The following is a 16,924-nucleotide window of genomic DNA, read 5'->3' as shown; positions in this document are numbered from 1 at the left end:
AAGCTAAACAGGTTGACCAAAGCTCTACAAGGTCAGCTTTACAAATTGTTAACAGTTCATCATTTTTCACACTGCAAACCAGGCAATTCTGGCCTACCTGTAGAGGGCGCTCTATCATGTTGTGGACCAGAGCCGTATATTGGGAGGGTTTTGACTAAGGGACAGTTACAAAGCCTTTTTGTGACCCCCCAAAAAATGCAAGGGCAAACACAGGGTGCCAGACTAAGTGACCAAAGAAAACGTGTCCCTCTGGTCCACTCTCTCAATACACATCTTTGTTGTGGATAATGCAGTGTTTTTTTGTTTCTGTTTTTACATGGATCTTTACAAAGTTGAATCAAGTCATTCTTACTGATTTTTCCCTTCCCCCTTTCTTTTCAGTGTGTCGTTGGCGGGCAATGCACCACCAGTTAATGGACAGGTAAGACCATTCGCATTCTTTAAAGGCAGTGGACACTATTGGTAATTGTCAAAGACTAGCCTTCACAGTTGGTGTATATCAACATATGCATAAAATAACAAACCTGTGAAAATTTGAGCTCAATCAGTCATCGAACTTGCAAGATAATAATGAAAGAAAAAAACACCCTTGTCACACGAAGTTGTGCGCGTTTAGATGGTTGATTTCGAGACCTCAAGTTCTAAATCTGAGGTCTCAAAATCAAATTCGTGGAAAATTACTTCTTTCTTGAAAACTATGGCACTTCAGAGGGAGCCGTTTCTCACAATGTTATATACCATGAACCTCTCCCCATTACTCGTCACCAAGAAAGGTTTTATGTTAATAATTATTTTGAGTAATTACCAATAGTGTCCACTGCCTTTAACAATAAAAAACATTTGTGGGACTGGTTTTTCAGTTTGTAAATTAAGGTACAAACTGGGAGACATTTAGGAACACTCAGTGGTAGCAGACTTACCGGGTAAATCCATAGTTCTAGGTAATGTGTGCATGCTCAGAACAATATAAAAAAATGAAATTTAATAATAGTATCACAGACAGTGAAACATTCACAGACGCCGGTCTGAGAGGAAAGAAAAACCCAAGTTCATGGAGTTCATTTACATGGTACATGTAAGTCTGCTGTCACATAGCCCTGGCGGCTTTACACTTTCGTATTAATCTGTGTACAGCACAGAGACAGAGTGCTATATAGGGCTAGCTGTCACCTACAATTAGTGTTCAAAAGTCTCCCAATAATCTAACTGTGGATGCGTTTGTTGATATTTGCAGGTGTATCGACCTCCTACAAGAAGTGGTAGTCGTAGTAGTCATCATTCTGAAGCAGCTGCCGCTGAAGGTGACTCGTATGAGAAACCCCCGAGTGGTGAGTAGTTTCATAGACAAGTCCCATTTTGGAGTAGTTGAAGTTGAGTGTGAGATAGACTATATAGACCTTTCTTTTGCAACGTCTCAGCCCAAATTTTTGACAACCCAGGTTGGAAAACTATGGACAGTCATAAATACAAATAAAAAACAGATCGCTACTGTTTGTGACAATGTTAATAAAATATTCAACCATTGTGTTGATTTGGTTGAAAACAAAACAACTAATTATGGGAGGTAATTTAATTAATTGTAAGTTTGCAGCAATCTTGAATTTGTTTGAAACGCCTGTTAATACGATTGAGTGTTTTACAAATATTCGGCCTTCCATGCCAACCAAGGCGGTTTGTTTATCAACAAAAGAAAGGTCTATTGATCCATTTCACGTGACGTCATCATCAGAAAAATCTTGAATGCGCCATACTGGTGGGCAATTTCACTGTGCGTTTTTATATATAACTCTATGCTGTGCGTTATGCAGTGAAGTGCGCATTTTAGGCGACGCGGCGTTTATACACGTTAACCTAACTTGCCCACCAACATGGTGAGCGTGGCATCAGTCGTGACGCACGTGAAAGGGGTCAATTGGTGTTTTTGACATCACAGTAGACTCTAATCAGTCATTCAGAGATTTACATTCCTTCACTTCAACCCTTACCATCAGGGCCCAATTTTATAAATCCTGTAAGCGCAAACACTTGCTTATTCAACAAACCTTTTGCTAAGCAAAAAAAAGATTATCAGCCAGAACACCAGACAGATACCATTGGTGTGAATGGTACCCCGGTTCATTTCATGCTTAGCAAAGAAATTTGCCAAGCAGAATGTTTTGCTCAACAGGTTCATGAAGTTTGGCCCTGCACTTCCTTATCATGGTGTGGCCATCTTGATACTTCTTGAATCTAAACCAAACTGGAGCTGGAAGAAAAAAAACAGTCTGGTTTCTTTTCTGTGCAATGAATATTAGCTATTATCTCTGCTATTGGATACAGGGGAAAGACCAAGATGTACTAGCTGCATAATAAAAGTCTACATGAAAAGATCATTAATAGTTTTTTTCGCAAATGAATCTTCATTCATAAATACCTCAGACAATTTCGCTATTCCTATTGGTGGAGAGCGCGTCACGTGGGTGTGCATAAACCTTTGTTTATGACCGGTAAAAAGTGTTGAAACATGGGAGTGACACGCGAGCTTGCACCTGTGCTTATAAGACAGTTTCTTCATTACTATTGGTCGAGAATAACGGCCGGGACAGTTGTGCCACATCACGCGATACGCGCGACGCCCACAGCATTCCCTTATAAGGAGTTGTTTACCCGAGGGCGGCGGAGGGCCTTACCATTTCATAGCTGGAGGGGTGTTGTGTTGAAAGAAATCATTGAACAATTATAATTTCTGCATTTATTTTACTTTTTGACCAAAAGTGTTGATGTTTTTCGTACTTATGAATGGTACTTATGAATGGGAATCAAAGTGTGTTGAATGGGTTTTCAACTAGTGGTTTAAACCCGCCGAGGCCTGGTTTTCTTCTTGGTAAAATTATCAAGAACCAGGCCTCGGCAGGTTTAAACCACTAGTTAAAAACCTCTTCACCACACATTTATTCCCTTATTTATTTTTCTTCTTTTGATAGAATTTGACATAGAAAGAAGCAAGACATTTTCTCGATCTGCAGGGGTGAGTTAACCTTTAAATTTCTCAAAAGGAAAAAATGTATTTCAACTTTATTTGTTATTCCTGGTAAGTGACAGCTTTATAAATCAGTTCTTTTTCATATCAATTTTTCTGTGAATCAACAGGATCCCAAGCCTGAAGTGACGTCTGCTTCCAAACCTACAAATGAAGCCAAAAACCCTTTCCCAAAGTAAGTGCCAAATCTTTATTTTGTTGATTCAATCTAGATGGATAAGAATTTTGTTTCCTCTTTTAAAAACTTTGTTTGAAGACACCAAAACAAAGTTGCAGACGGTTTATCTCAGTTAAAATGTTATTTATTGTATTTGAATAAAAAATCACTCAACACAAGGCCAGAGGGCCACTGGAACTTAGGTGCTTCTTTAGAGCTAATTTAAAGTCAGGGAAGATTGTTGTTGACGATTCTCTTGAACTGGAACAGATTGTAAGATGTTAGAAAGCAGGATACAGAGTTCCAAAGTGCAACAGTACTATCAGAAAAAGCTTGAAGAATATCTCACACTACTGGCCTTTGGAATAGATACAGTGAATGGAGGAAGGATGCAGTAAAGCATGTGTTGCAAGTGAATGTGCGCGTAACAGAAGGATACGCAAGGGCCCTTCTGAGAACATACCATGAAATATTTGACAATATCTTTTCATAATTTTTGCTTGCAGGAGTGTGGACTATGATAAAGCATTCAGTAGCAGACCTCGACTCACTCGGACACCTGACTCCACAAAAGGGCGACCTTTGACCCGGGGTATGACCCCACCACCTGCTCCAAAGGTCTCCGGGTCACCCCCTCGGATCAGGCCAAGTACAGGAGGCAGTAGACAAAGTAAGAAAACCTTTACTAATTTTTACTAATTTTTTTCAGCTGATTCTGTGATGGCGATTTTTTCTTGCAGATCTGAATCAGTTTGAAGATGACTGAAAAAGTAGGACCTCCCTCTTCTCAGGAATGGCAGACCTTGCTGTATTTGAATTTACATTGAAACTGCATCAAGCTTTCATATAAATTGGACACTTTGTGACACTAGGTGGCAGCAGACACTGTGTAAAATCTGAGTATGGTTTAATCTCACTGAGTGTAATCTCCAAGAATGATGGATTGATGTGGTTATGAGTCTGCTGCCACCTAGTGTCCTGAAAGTCTCCCAATCTGTTTAATTTTTTCGTCATATCTTTCATCAATTAACACTTTGGAAATGTTCTGTTTCAGAGGGACTCTCGGTGCTGCATAAACCATGACATGGTTGTCAGTTGATGGGGATCTTGTTTAGACATTATGGCTGGGCTTATTGAGTCACACAAGCCAATTTATAGGCAACCAATTCCAGGCAATGTCCATTGATAAAATGCATTAACATTTTAGTTTATTATTTTTTAGGGTACAGTGAGTTACCACCACAGAGGGTATGTTTCTTGTGCTGCCGAAGTGTTCCTTGTGCATGCAGTGCAAGTGATTGCTTCCAAGTTGCCTGAAAAATTGCTCTGTGTGACCTGGGCCCAATTCCATAGAACTGCTCTAGCAGAAAATATTGCTTAACAATTTTCTGCTTTATAGCAGAAATGAGCAGGATACAAGTCATACATTTTACATGTGACATGGTAGTTTAACTGGTAACCCTGGTTTGGTAAGCATAATTTTGTTGTGCTTAGCTATTTTTTGTGCTTAAGCAGTTCTATGAAACAGGGCCATGGTCTGTAGGCCAAATGGAAATTAGCCAATTCAGCTCCGGCTCCCACTGTTGCTTAGCATGCCTATACTTCAATGCATTATGATGGAGCCATTCTAGCAACAGCCATAGCCGTAGCCGCCATTTTAGGGCCCTTTTCGAAACCACAGCTTCAGCTCCAGATTTGGCTCAGGCTAGCTTTGCCCCGCGTTTGTTTTGACTCTTGCGCAGTGCTTTGCGTACGTGCTCAGGGGTTCAGACAAGAGGACGGAGCCTAAAGCCGATTTCAAAGCCAAAGCCATGGATTCGAAATGGGCCTGTAACAAATCTGCCACACTCCCAGTAGTCCGGTGCTTTGCTCCATCCATCATTTCTCTCACCTGTATATTTTTATTATCCTCTTACTAAAGTGAAACAGGTTACCAGAGCCGGTGCATCAAACGGCACCCTTCCACCAGTAGAGAATGTAGAACTAGATGATCGGGTCATAGGTCGACCTGGTAGCTCCTCTAGTAAGTGTTTTCATCTGTTGATCGGGGTGTGGAAATCTAACCAACTCCAGACCCACGTTGCTTTGCATTGCTTATTCAGTTTGTTCTTGTTGATTAAACGTTAAACCATTTTTAAGCGCATAACTCATCCCCCAAATCAAAAAAAATAAAATTGGGGGGGGGGGGGGCAGTCTGTCAGAGAGGCAAATCCCTAAGTAATTCAAGTTTCGTTATTGAAAGGGCATATAAGTTAAGGGGCACTTCTATAAGGGCAAAATTAAAATTTGTTTTGGAACTTTGTGGGCATCTCCGTGAAGTATCAGTCCTGTATTTCAATTTAATTTCCGCGTCACAACAGACTTGTTATGAATCCCCAACTCAGTATTCACACTCTGTGATTCAAAACTTTTATTGCAATGGTTCCTTCATTTGAATCTAAAAGTAACAAAGAATGATCTTGAAGAAGTCACTTGCTTATTTATTTGCAGAGCACATGTTGAATTTGTAGGATTATTTTTGATTCATGATTCTGGTTTTTTTTTTTTTTTTGCTTAGCTAGTTTTTGAAATTGGGCCCTGGAGAGTTTTTATCAGCCATCTTAGGAATCAGTTCAAATACTTTTTTAGACGCTCTCTGACACGAATACAGAACTTATTGTCTAGAGAGAGGTTGGGATAAAAAATTCAAACAGAAAATAAATGACTCTGGGTTTTTGTTAAAAAAATGTTATAGAAATGTTTGTTTTGTTGGTGGTTTTGGTTTGGATGACTAATGCTACTGTTATGACCTCATTAATTACATCATTACTTTTTATAGCACAGGGTTGTGGGCAAGCAAGGTTGTGTTTGAAATAATGCCACTAACCCAAACAATCTTAGATTTATTTGGAACTTTCTTCGCTTTCATTCCTAAATCTTTTTGGGTTTTAATTTGTTGTTGACGGTGGAAATTTGGGCTATGACACTATCCTAAACCATAAGCTGAAAACCCGGTATATGTTTTCCCATGAAATAGTTATCATCCACTTCAGAATACTAACCATATAACGGATAAATTTTTTCGCTGTTCCATAGCTCTTTGATACTTAACCCAGACATTAATTTCCAACAGGCAAAGTTTCCGCTATGAGTTCTGTCTCGCTTCCATTTGCCAGCGATTCCTACGATCATCCATCCAGGCAGCATAGTGGATTGAAATCGGTTAAAAGTAGGCTGTGTTCTCAACTCGACATCCTTCTGCCCTGCACCTCGGTCCCTTCGCTCCCCCTTCGACCTTCCCCACCTGTCACCCCTGCCCCCCCCCCCCCACAAAAAACTTCCCTCCTAACTCTGCACAATCTCCACCCTCCAATGCACACCCACCTTTCACCTTCAATCCCCGTCACCCATCCCACCCCTTCACCTTCTGCACCTTTCCCCACCTGTCCCACCAAATTTTCCCTCCTAACACTGCGCCTTCTGTACCCCATTAATTCATCTACATTTCAACTTATTTCCTCGTCACCCATCCCACCCATTTCACCTTCGCCACCTTCCCCACCTGTCATCTTCCCAAATTCTTCCCTCCTAACCCTGCTCCTTTTCCACCCATTCAATTCCCCACCTTTCACACCTTCTAAACCCTCTTTACTCCTAACCCTGCTCCTTTTCCACCCATTCAATTCCCCACCTTTCACACCTTCTAAACCCTCTTCCCCACCCTTTCCCCACCCTTTCCCTTCAAGCAAGCTTCACCAGTCACCTCTTCAATTATACCCTTTTATACCTCCTTCACCCCACCTCCCCCTACCTTCATGACCTTCTCACCCCTTTACCTATCCCACCCCTACACCCCTTTACCTATCCCACCCCTAGACTTCCCCCCATCCTTCTCACCGTTTTTACCCCGCCAACCCCTGTACCCCTGTACCCCACCCCTGTAGCTTCAAAACTTTCTAAACTCTTCACATTTCCATCCTTTTATCTCCCCACCCTTCTCACCTCTTCACTGCACCCCACAAGTTGTTTTTTGGTTTGCAACTCATTGAATTACTGTAATGTTAATGAAATTGCGATTCATTCATTCTGTTAATTTAAAGTAATGGATATATTATGCCCTATTAAAAACTAGATCAAAATAGAGACATTACCAGAAAAAAATGTTGCAATTCTTTCAGCTTGGAATCTGTTCAGTTGTCATTTATTTGCTTATTGTGGTTTTAATATAGCAATTCATCATTAACACAGGAAATGACCTGGTTGTAAACTACTGGAAAAACCACAGGTTTCTGTAAAAATGTGTTGCTTTCACTTTGAAGGTGGATGTAACAAAGGAAACGCGTAGCAGGATGCTGGTGTCAATTTACACTATTGATGCTGGTGTCAATTTGCACTATTTGCATGAACAAGTGACTAACCTGGGATCTAAGTGTTTTAAATAGGTTAACCATAAATACTGATTTGGTTGTTCATCTTTCCAAAACAGTTGGGGATTGTTTTAATACAAGGTAGACCTTATGCTTGTGACCTCTGACCTCACTGGAAAAGGGCGCCCTCAGGGATGGTGTGTCGTGGCTAAACAGTCTGACCACAAATACTGATTTGGTTGTTCATCTTTCCAAAACGGTTGGGGATTTGTTAATACAAGGTAGACCTTATGCTGGTGACCTCTGACCTCACTGGAAAAGGGCGCCCTCATGGATGGCGTGTCGTGGCTAAACAGTCAATGGCACCAGACTCAAGTTCTAGTGGCTAAGTCATTTGCGGTGGGTTCAAAACCCAGTCTTGACACCTGTGTCCTCGAGCAAGATACTTACCTATAATGGCTTCTCTTCACCCAGGGGGTAAATGGTTACCTTTGAGGGTAGATGTTGTTCTTGTGGTAGAGTTGGCTTGGTGGTCAACAAATTTGGCTGCCCTAACTATATACTCCTGAGGGAGCTGAGATAGTTTTAGCAATGGACAAAAATGGCCGAGTGACTGATCAGAATGCAAATACCGACTTGATATAAAAGTCCATTGTTTGATATTGCTCATTGACCCATCCTTTGCTTCTGAACTGCCATTTTTGCCGTCATGGTTTTACCTCAAAGATGCAGCCGGATGATGAGGTCACTGCACAAGGTCTATTCCAAGAAATTTAATTTCTTAACTTTCTAATCAAGTTATTTATTTACTGCAGAATTTAGCCCCTTTACACTACTTTTTTTCCATTGACATTCATCAATAATCACTGATTGACTTTATTTATCTTAGGTGATCGCTCCGTGATTAGTGCTGGCTCGGTTGACGCAAACCTTAAGTAGTTACCATGGCAATGTAAACATCAAACCTTTCATGATCTTATCGTGACTACAAACCTTGCACCGATTGAAGTGACACACACTTTGTAATAACTTTTTTGTGTGTTATAGTATGACTGAGTCATTATAGAATGTGTGTTCGAATCCCGGTTGGAAATTTTTTATATGACTGAGTCATCAGAATGGGGTTTAAACCCTGGTTGTGACACTTGTTGTTTTGGGCAGGGCACTTAACTATAATTGCTTCTCATCACCCATAAGTAAGTGGGTACATGCGAGGGTAGAGATTGTTGATGTGAATGAATAGCAGCCTGCGTGTAAATTTGTCAGTTGGTGCCGTATTTTCCAAAGGAGTTGAGGATATTGTAGGAACGCTTAATGCTCAAACAGGAGCAGCACCGGTGTAAAGGTGCTTTGGTACAATGTTTAAAAGCACCCGACAACGCCTATAGACCTTTATCACCCTGTCACCATCTTGGTCATGTTCCCTGTTTCCATAACAGTAATGAATGCTAACATTCATTGCGCAAACATGGCACCTGACTATTATTTCGTCCAGCCTTAGTTTGGTCTATTGTTTTGGAAAAGTCATTTTGACATTTGTACTTGATATGTTGCCATCCATTCACTGCATTCCACAGGAGTCATTGAATATTATTTATGTGTCGTAGTTCAATTTTGTTTTCCTTTATCTTGACCCTAACTGATTGAAGTGTTGAAGTTTTTTTATGTGGTGAACATTTTAACCATGATATTTTATTAACAGCGTTTAAGTGAATCACTGGTTTTTGAACTGCACTTGAGAGTTGATGTGGTTTCACCTTTAATATCTTTAACATTTGAGTGAGTTTTTACTGCAGGAGTTCGTTTTCTTGGATGCCTGTGTGCCAGGAGATTCTGTCCCTCTGGAGAATCTGTCCCCCCATATGGCAAACTGTGTCTAAACTTCTTCTGATAGCGCCCTCTTTTGAATAATCCTTAAAGACACTGGACACTTTTGGAAATTGTCAAAGACCAGTCTTCTCACTTGGTATATCTCAACATATGCATACAATTATAAACCTGTGAAAATTTGAGCTCAATTGGTCGTTGAAGTTGTGAGATAATAATGGAACAAAAAAACACCCTTGTCACACAAAGTTGTGTGCTTTCAGATGCTTGATTTCGAGACCTCAAAATCTAACTCTGAGGTCTCAAAATCAAATTCATGGAAAATTACTTCTTTCTCAAAAACGTTGTCACTTCAGAGGGAGCCGTTTCTCACAATGTATACTATCAACCTCTCCCCATTACTCGTTACCAAGTAAGGTTTTATGCTAATAATTATTTTGAGTAATTACCAATAGTGTCCACTGCCTATAAAGGGTCTATGTAACTTTTGTAGGACAAAAAAACACAATGTCCACAGATTTACACTAAACTTACACAGTTTGAAGATAATTATAGTAGAAAGCTTCCCTGAAAATACTACGTGCTGAGGTCATGAAAATTATTTTAATAATTTACACACGGATTTTCATGACATTGTCTTACTCATTTCTCAAAAACTACAGCACCTCAGTAAGTAAGATTTGAAGGGAAACTTTCCACTATCATTATCTTCAAACCCTGTAAGTTTCATGTAAATCTCCCTGGTACAAATGATGTGAAATGAAATCATTTATAGAGAAATAGATTTTCTATGAAGGCGAATTTAATAAACAAAATGGTTGTTTTTGTTCCAGGCGTGTCTTCGTGGAAACAATCCGGTTCTGGTCGCAACTGAGTCGAGTCAACAGAATACCAGATAAAAAGAACCAAAGGTGATGAGGGTGGAGACACAACATTTTCCCAGGGAAATGTTTTTCCGGAGAAATTTTCCCAGGCTGTTAAAATGACATGATGGCGACGCAAAACATTTCCTTTTAACCTAGTTCTTGGAAGTCATTCACCTCAGAAGGAACACAATGTATACAGGTACCTTTAATTTTGCTGGGGTGTAAAAATACTAGCTTCAGAATTGTTTCACCTGTTAATACAGACTTGAATTTTTTTATTTTTTTGGGGGGTGGGGGGGGGCGGGGGGAGTTGTACAACAAGTTATGCAAACGTATTCCCACATACCTTGCAGGAAAATATATGTTAAAGTGATTGAGCGTCACTGAGTGACGGATATGCACGCTATATAAGAAGCCACTGTTATTATTATTTGTTTTTCTGAGGGTTACTGATTGCAGAAAACAAAGCGCAAACAAAATCAAAAAATTTGCAAATAAAAATTATTATGAAATAATGTAGCGTTTATCAAAGTATGTATTTATGTAAATGATATTTATATTTGGAAGAAATGTGCTTCTTTCACTGATTGTTGTATAGGTGTGTAAAAAGATTTAGTTTTCGTTGAACAAAATTGAAAATTTATGAAAAAGAAATGTGACTTTCAGTACCAAAACCAGGCACTTCCTTCAAAAACTCATAACTTGGTTTATTGGCTCATCAAATAGATGAGAACAGGTTTCAAATAACACCTATTGAATATTTCTCAATATTTAAGACTTCACATCACGTTGGTATTAAGCCTGATATTTAACACCCGTTTCAGACAGGTGCTCCAGAGTCGCACCGAACCAAATTCTGATTTCAGGACGTGGAAAGTTTGACTTCTGGAAGATCGACTGTTGCAGACGTTCGGACGGACTCTGGAGCGACTTGGTTTCAGACGTCGATCTTGTCATGAGCCGAACCTAATGTTGTATTAATATCACCTGTCTGAAACCAACATATATTTCGGTCAAACTGGAGTCGCTTCAAATCTATTTGGTTCGGCGCGACTCTGGTGGACTTGTCTGAAACAGTTAGTTGTCCTTACCTTTTATTACACTTAACTTATCCTGAGACTAGTGCCTGGTTTTGGTGCATGGGCCTCACAAATAGTTTGTACATGTTTTTACTTTGTGACCACCTTGATCAACAAATGGCTCTAATTTTGAAGTCGGCCATTTTAGTATTCAGTTTTTAATGTTACTCATAGTGAGGCTTGGTTCTTAGAAATAACTGACTTTCACAAACTGGATTCACCTTGTACTTAAAACTTTGTCTCACCAAGCTTCACCTGCAGACATTGGTTTTTTTTTAACCTTTGACCTGTATATGTGTAAACAATGAAGCAAGAAGCTGGACAAGTACGTACAGTACTTATTTATTTCTCTTTTACCGAGCTATGCAGATAGTTTGTTGGGTTTAAGGAAGAATTTGGCGCAGTGAATTACTCTGTTAAAGCCTTATGAGATTTGAATTACTCATGTCTTTCTACAGTATACAAGTACTATTTAAGTGTGAATATAAACTAGATATGTACTAATATAGAGTCCATTAAGTAGTCTTTAGTACTCCCTGCTAAAGCACAGCTTTAAAGCCACTAGACACCTTTGGTAATTGTCAAAGGTCAGTCTTCTCACTTGGTGTATCTCAACATATGCATAAAATAACAAACCTTTGAAAATTTGAACTCAATTGTTAGTTTAAGTTGAGAAAGAATATGGAAGAAAAAACACCCTTGTCGCACAAGTTAAAACACCCTTGTCGCATAAGTTGTGTGCTTTCAGATGCTTGAATTTGAGACCTCAGCTGAGGTCTCGAATTCAATTCAAATATTTTAGTGAGAAATTACTTCTTTCTCAAAGACTATAACACTTTAGAGGAAGCCGTTTCTCAAAATGTTTTATACTATCAACAGCTCTCCATTGCTCGTTACCAAGTAAGTTTTTATGCTAACAATTATTTTGAGTAATTACCAATAATGTCCGGTGCCTTTAAAACAAAGAACTGCTGTTCAGTATACCTTTTATTGACTGTCATTGTATGTGTTTACTTCCAGGTAATTTGAAGGAAACGGCATTGAAAATAACTTTGATTTTGTGACCATTTAAATGTGTTTTTAGTCAAAGTTGTTTCATTGGATACCTGTGGGAACATTTTAAATCCAATTGTCAACTCCTAGTTTCCTGTAGTCATTTACCTTTCACTTCATTCTTCCTGCTGCCATTTTCTCTTTGTATTTTTTTGTCTGCTTGTTTTGTGGCATTTGTCTATCACTATCCTATGTTTGTTGGTTTTAGATTCTCTTAGTAGTGTGTGTCAGTTTGTAAACTCCCAAAGGTGATCATTTTCAACATCTCTGGCCCTTTTCGAAACCACGGCTTCTGCTTTGGATTCGGCTTGAGGCTCCATTCTCTCGTCTGAAGCCCTGAGCGCGTATACGCAAAGCACGCGTAAATTGTCAAAACAACCGGCGGGACCAAGCTAACATGAGCCAAATCCAAAGTCGAAGTTTCGACAAAGGGCCTATGACATCTTCTGTAGGCCTTAAGATCAAACTTTGCACCAGTCTTGAAATTGGCTTTGGGTATAAGGAGTACGTCCAGTGGAAATCTTAAAATCTATTGGAAACTTTTCAAAGGCCAGGGCCAATTTCACAGAGCTGCTGAAGCAGAAAGTGTTTCTTACCAATATGAGCGGGATAACTTTCACAGATGGTAGTTTTGTTGGTAACCATGTTCTATTAAGCATAAATTGTTTGTGCTAAGCTCTTTTGTTTGCATTTGCTTCTTAAAGCACAAAAGTAGCCGCTAAGCACATCTCAATCATGCTTACTATGGTCCCAGCTAAAATATCATGCCACATATTTAGAATCTGTGACTGGTGACAAGCTCATTTATGCTTAGCAGAATATTGTAAAGCAATATTTTGTGTCTCAGCAGCTCGATGATATTTGGGCCCTGTTGTTCTGCAAGAATACTCAATCAAATGTTTTGTTAATTACAGCTTTTTTTATTAAAATTATCAAAGCATGATTCAAAACCACAAGTTTTTAATAAAAACAATTAAGACTAATAATGTCATGTTATGTGTTATTATAACTAATGCAACTTTACATCAGTGCTAATTCCATTGAGCTTGTTAAGCAGACAAATTTCCTTAGCAGTTTTCATTGTCTAAAGATAAGCGAGGAACCAGCTGAACATTTTGTGGCTGGTTCTTCTTCCGATTAAAAAACTTTGCTAAGCACAGTAAATTTGATTGCTTATCAGCTCTGAAATTTGCCCAATTTGTATCACAAACACTTTTTAAAATCAAGGCCACCTCTTTAGAACATAATGAAATTAGTTGTCAAATTAAAGCATCATTCGAAATAATCAAAACATTGAGTTTTCCTTTAAAGGTTTACAAAAAGAAACTTGATCGCATTGCAAGATCATTTCCTTCCGGTTTCCAAAATACGGTTGGGTTTTTTACTCCGTAAACATTGAGTTTTCCTTTACAGGTTTACAAAAAGAAACTTGATCACATTGCAAGATCGTTTCCTTCCGGTTTCCAAAATCCGGTTGGGTTTTGTACTCCGTAAAGTAACACCTGGATGTGCTTTGTACTTATTCTGTCAACAATTATAATTTAATGTTGAAGGATGAGAAAGTTTCAACATGATTTAGGGTTGCTTCTCTTTAAAATCTCGGCTTTTGGGCTTTTTGGCTCCGGAATCAGTGAACGGGTACACGTACCCTGGAGGCGTTTTCCAAACCCAGGCTTAGACGCGCCAGCCTGGAGATTCGTCATAGGGTGCGTTCGTTTAGCTTCCCTGGGTCGACCCCGGTGTGTGGTGGGGTTTTTCCCAGGACGAACGTGGGTAATTATCTGCACACGTCCGTCCTGGGGAAAAAAACCGCCACACACTGGGGTCGACCCAGGGAAGCTAACCGAACGCACCCATAATTGATTGTTATAGTATGTTTATTTTTAAACGGTTCTTTAACTTCAAACAGAGCCTGAAGCCTAAACCGAAGTTTGGAAAAGACCTTTTCTGCCTCCATTGTAATCCTAAAACAAAGAAATATTATTGTATCAGCAGAGTATGACTGAGAAATATTATGCTCAACAAGGGGTCTTTTTTACAGTTGTATAAATTTCAGGTTTAGTATCCTATTATTTGAAGCACAATAAACTGAGATTATCTGTAATTCTTTACACAAACCGTTGTTTGGCATAAATAAAACAGATCCTTACCTTTTTTATGAAAATATTTTATGTAGTTTTGTTTTTTACTTTGATCCATATTATACTAATCTTAAATTAAGCCCCTTTTTGATTATGACAAAGGTTGTTGACGGCTATTTTGATGAGAAGGTGGAGGGACAATCACTTTTAAATAGGATTATTTAGAAAAGGACAAAACCTAACTTTTAAATTTTAAATCGCACCCTGCCCCGCCCCACCCATTCCATCACACCAATAAACACAATCAACCCTGAATTTGATTGTTACATGAGCTATAAAATATAATATGCAAATAATAGTTGTATCGCTTGATCAGCGGCAAAATTATTGCTTGCAAAAAACATGTTTAAATATTCGGCAGATAATAATTATTTAAAAGAAACTACAAACTTTCATTTGATATCATAACGATCTGTCGATGCTTTCTTATACTACTATTAAAGTTATTTTCAAAATAAGAACACAATGGGTCCCTAATTCGAACAATCAAACTTTCCTTTTTTTAATTTTTTTATGCAATGCAAGAGTTCAACTTTGTAGGCCCAAAGGTGTGTTTAATTTTAGTATTTCAGCCAATAATCTTGCGATGCAACTTACAAAAACAATAGTGAATCCATTTACACGATAAATGTCCCTGGTTGACGCATCACATCAATGTCTTACCAATTAAGTGAACAATTTTAAAGGCCTATTTATTTTTTTCGGGCAAATTATAAAATTGAAGAGTTAAACATGCTTCCTATACACATTAACAATCGACATACAAATCCAAATATTTATACATCTCTTTCAAAAATATTTAAAAAAAACACATACATACAAAAAGCAGAACAGTAGGCCTCCTGTACATTCAATTTCTTTGTCATTGTTTTTGATAAAGATTATTGTTATTCCAAAAAGTTCTTTTTTTAATTCTTTTTTTCTTTCCCCCTTCTTATTATTCAAAGATTTTGTTTTATTATATTTTATGCCATTTTTATTTTCGTATAAATGTTTAGCAGCGCAAATAATTATAGCTTTTATGCTCCACAATTTTGTTTCACAAACAGTCTTTGATTTGTTCTACTTTTTATTTTTAATAATCTGACTAATCATGCTCATGAAAGTCGAATTATTTGTATACCAATAAACCCTTTAAAAAATACAATTTCTAAATTGTTTCACTGCGAAAATCAAAAAAAAGGAAGTAAAACTTATTATTTACAGATCATACTTTTGTTATCTTAGATCCGATTGTCACAAAAGGTTCATAATGTCAAAATCCAGCATTGTGCAAGTACTTTACACTTTATTATGCGCCGTCAATTAATCCTTCGCAAAACTAATGAGGGCGCTTTATTCTCTACTCTAATACGCTTTACTCGTTAATTAAATCAATTTTATTTTTGCACAAAATACCTTTAAACTTTTAATTACATGTTTGATAAAATCTGCTTTAAAAAAATATATAAGCACAAAATATGAAGTTAATTATTAATTGATTTAACGCTAAACTGTTTTTAAAGAATTAAAATGCTTAATTAAAACAACAACACACTGGTTGAGCCTACAAAATGTTTTTGTCACATTTTGTGGGAAGTTTTGAAAATAATGTCGTCTGCCAAAATCACCAACTAAAGATTGTCGATGTAGAGACATTTTGTGATTGACATGGAATTGACATTTCTACTCCATGCTCATATTCTCATTCTACAGAGTGGACGGAACGGAATGTACATAGTCTTTGGAATGTTTGTGAGTACAATAAGTAGTTTTACTTTTAGTTTTAGTTTAGCAAAACGAGCAAGCCAAGGAAGAGGCCGTGTTGTTGGCATACGTGGCCATGCGGTGTAGTGAGTGTTCACGGTGTGACCACTGACACAAACTAAATTGTTGGGAGTGTTATTGTGGTGATTTATATCAACTCTATGGTGATCTACTTTGGTACTGCCTAACTAAAGCGACATGTGGACATTATTAACTTTCACTGTTCCTGGTATTTATTGTTAAGATAAGTGTACGAATCAGGTGTCTTGTGTGTGTGTTTTTTGTTAAACTTTAAAGCGAACATTTCAATTTTCCCTCAACTCTGTTGTGGCTATATGTTCTTTCTGCCTAATACCGTTGTAGTACTATATTAAAGGCAGTGGACACTATTGGTAGTTACTCAAAATAGTTATTGTCATAAATAAAACCTTTCATGATGATTACGAGTAATGGGGAGAGGTTGATAGTATAAAACATTGTGAGAAACGGCTCCCTCTGAAGTAACGTAGTTTTCGAGAAAGAAGTAATTTTCCACGAATTTGATTTCGATACCTCAGATTTAGAATTTGAGGTCTCGAAATCAAGCATAAGAAAGCACACAACTTCGTGTGACAAGGGTGTTATTTTCTTTCATTAATATCTCGCAACTTCGACGACCGATTGAGCTCAAATTTTCACAGGTTTGTTACT

General features: G+C 38.1%; 1 protein-coding gene across 1 annotated transcript in view; it reads left to right on the top strand.

Annotated features, from left to right (window-relative positions):
• LOC117302223 (lisH domain-containing protein ARMC9-like) overlaps positions 1–10,517 on the top strand; it is a 28,955-nt gene extending 18,438 nt beyond the window's left edge. Inside the window, exons 23-30 of the mRNA XM_033786054.1 lie at positions 382–421; positions 1,235–1,328; positions 2,964–3,007; positions 3,130–3,194; positions 3,683–3,846; positions 5,098–5,199; positions 6,289–6,384; positions 10,183–10,517. Coding sequence (XP_033641945.1) covers positions 382–421; positions 1,235–1,328; positions 2,964–3,007; positions 3,130–3,194; positions 3,683–3,846; positions 5,098–5,199; positions 6,289–6,384; positions 10,183–10,223 — 646 coding nt within the window. The 3' untranslated portion in view covers positions 10,224–10,517. The remainder of the gene's footprint in view (positions 1–381; positions 422–1,234; positions 1,329–2,963; positions 3,008–3,129; positions 3,195–3,682; positions 3,847–5,097; positions 5,200–6,288; positions 6,385–10,182) is intronic.
• Positions 10,518–16,924: the final 6,407 nt, after the last annotated feature.

Source organism: Asterias rubens, chromosome 18 (genome assembly GCF_902459465.1).
Source record: "Asterias rubens chromosome 18, eAstRub1.3, whole genome shotgun sequence".
Taxonomy (NCBI): Eukaryota; Metazoa; Echinodermata; class Asteroidea; order Forcipulatida; family Asteriidae; genus Asterias; species Asterias rubens.
The sequence above is the reverse complement of the archived record's forward strand: the minus strand, read 5'-3'. Positions and strand labels throughout refer to the sequence as shown.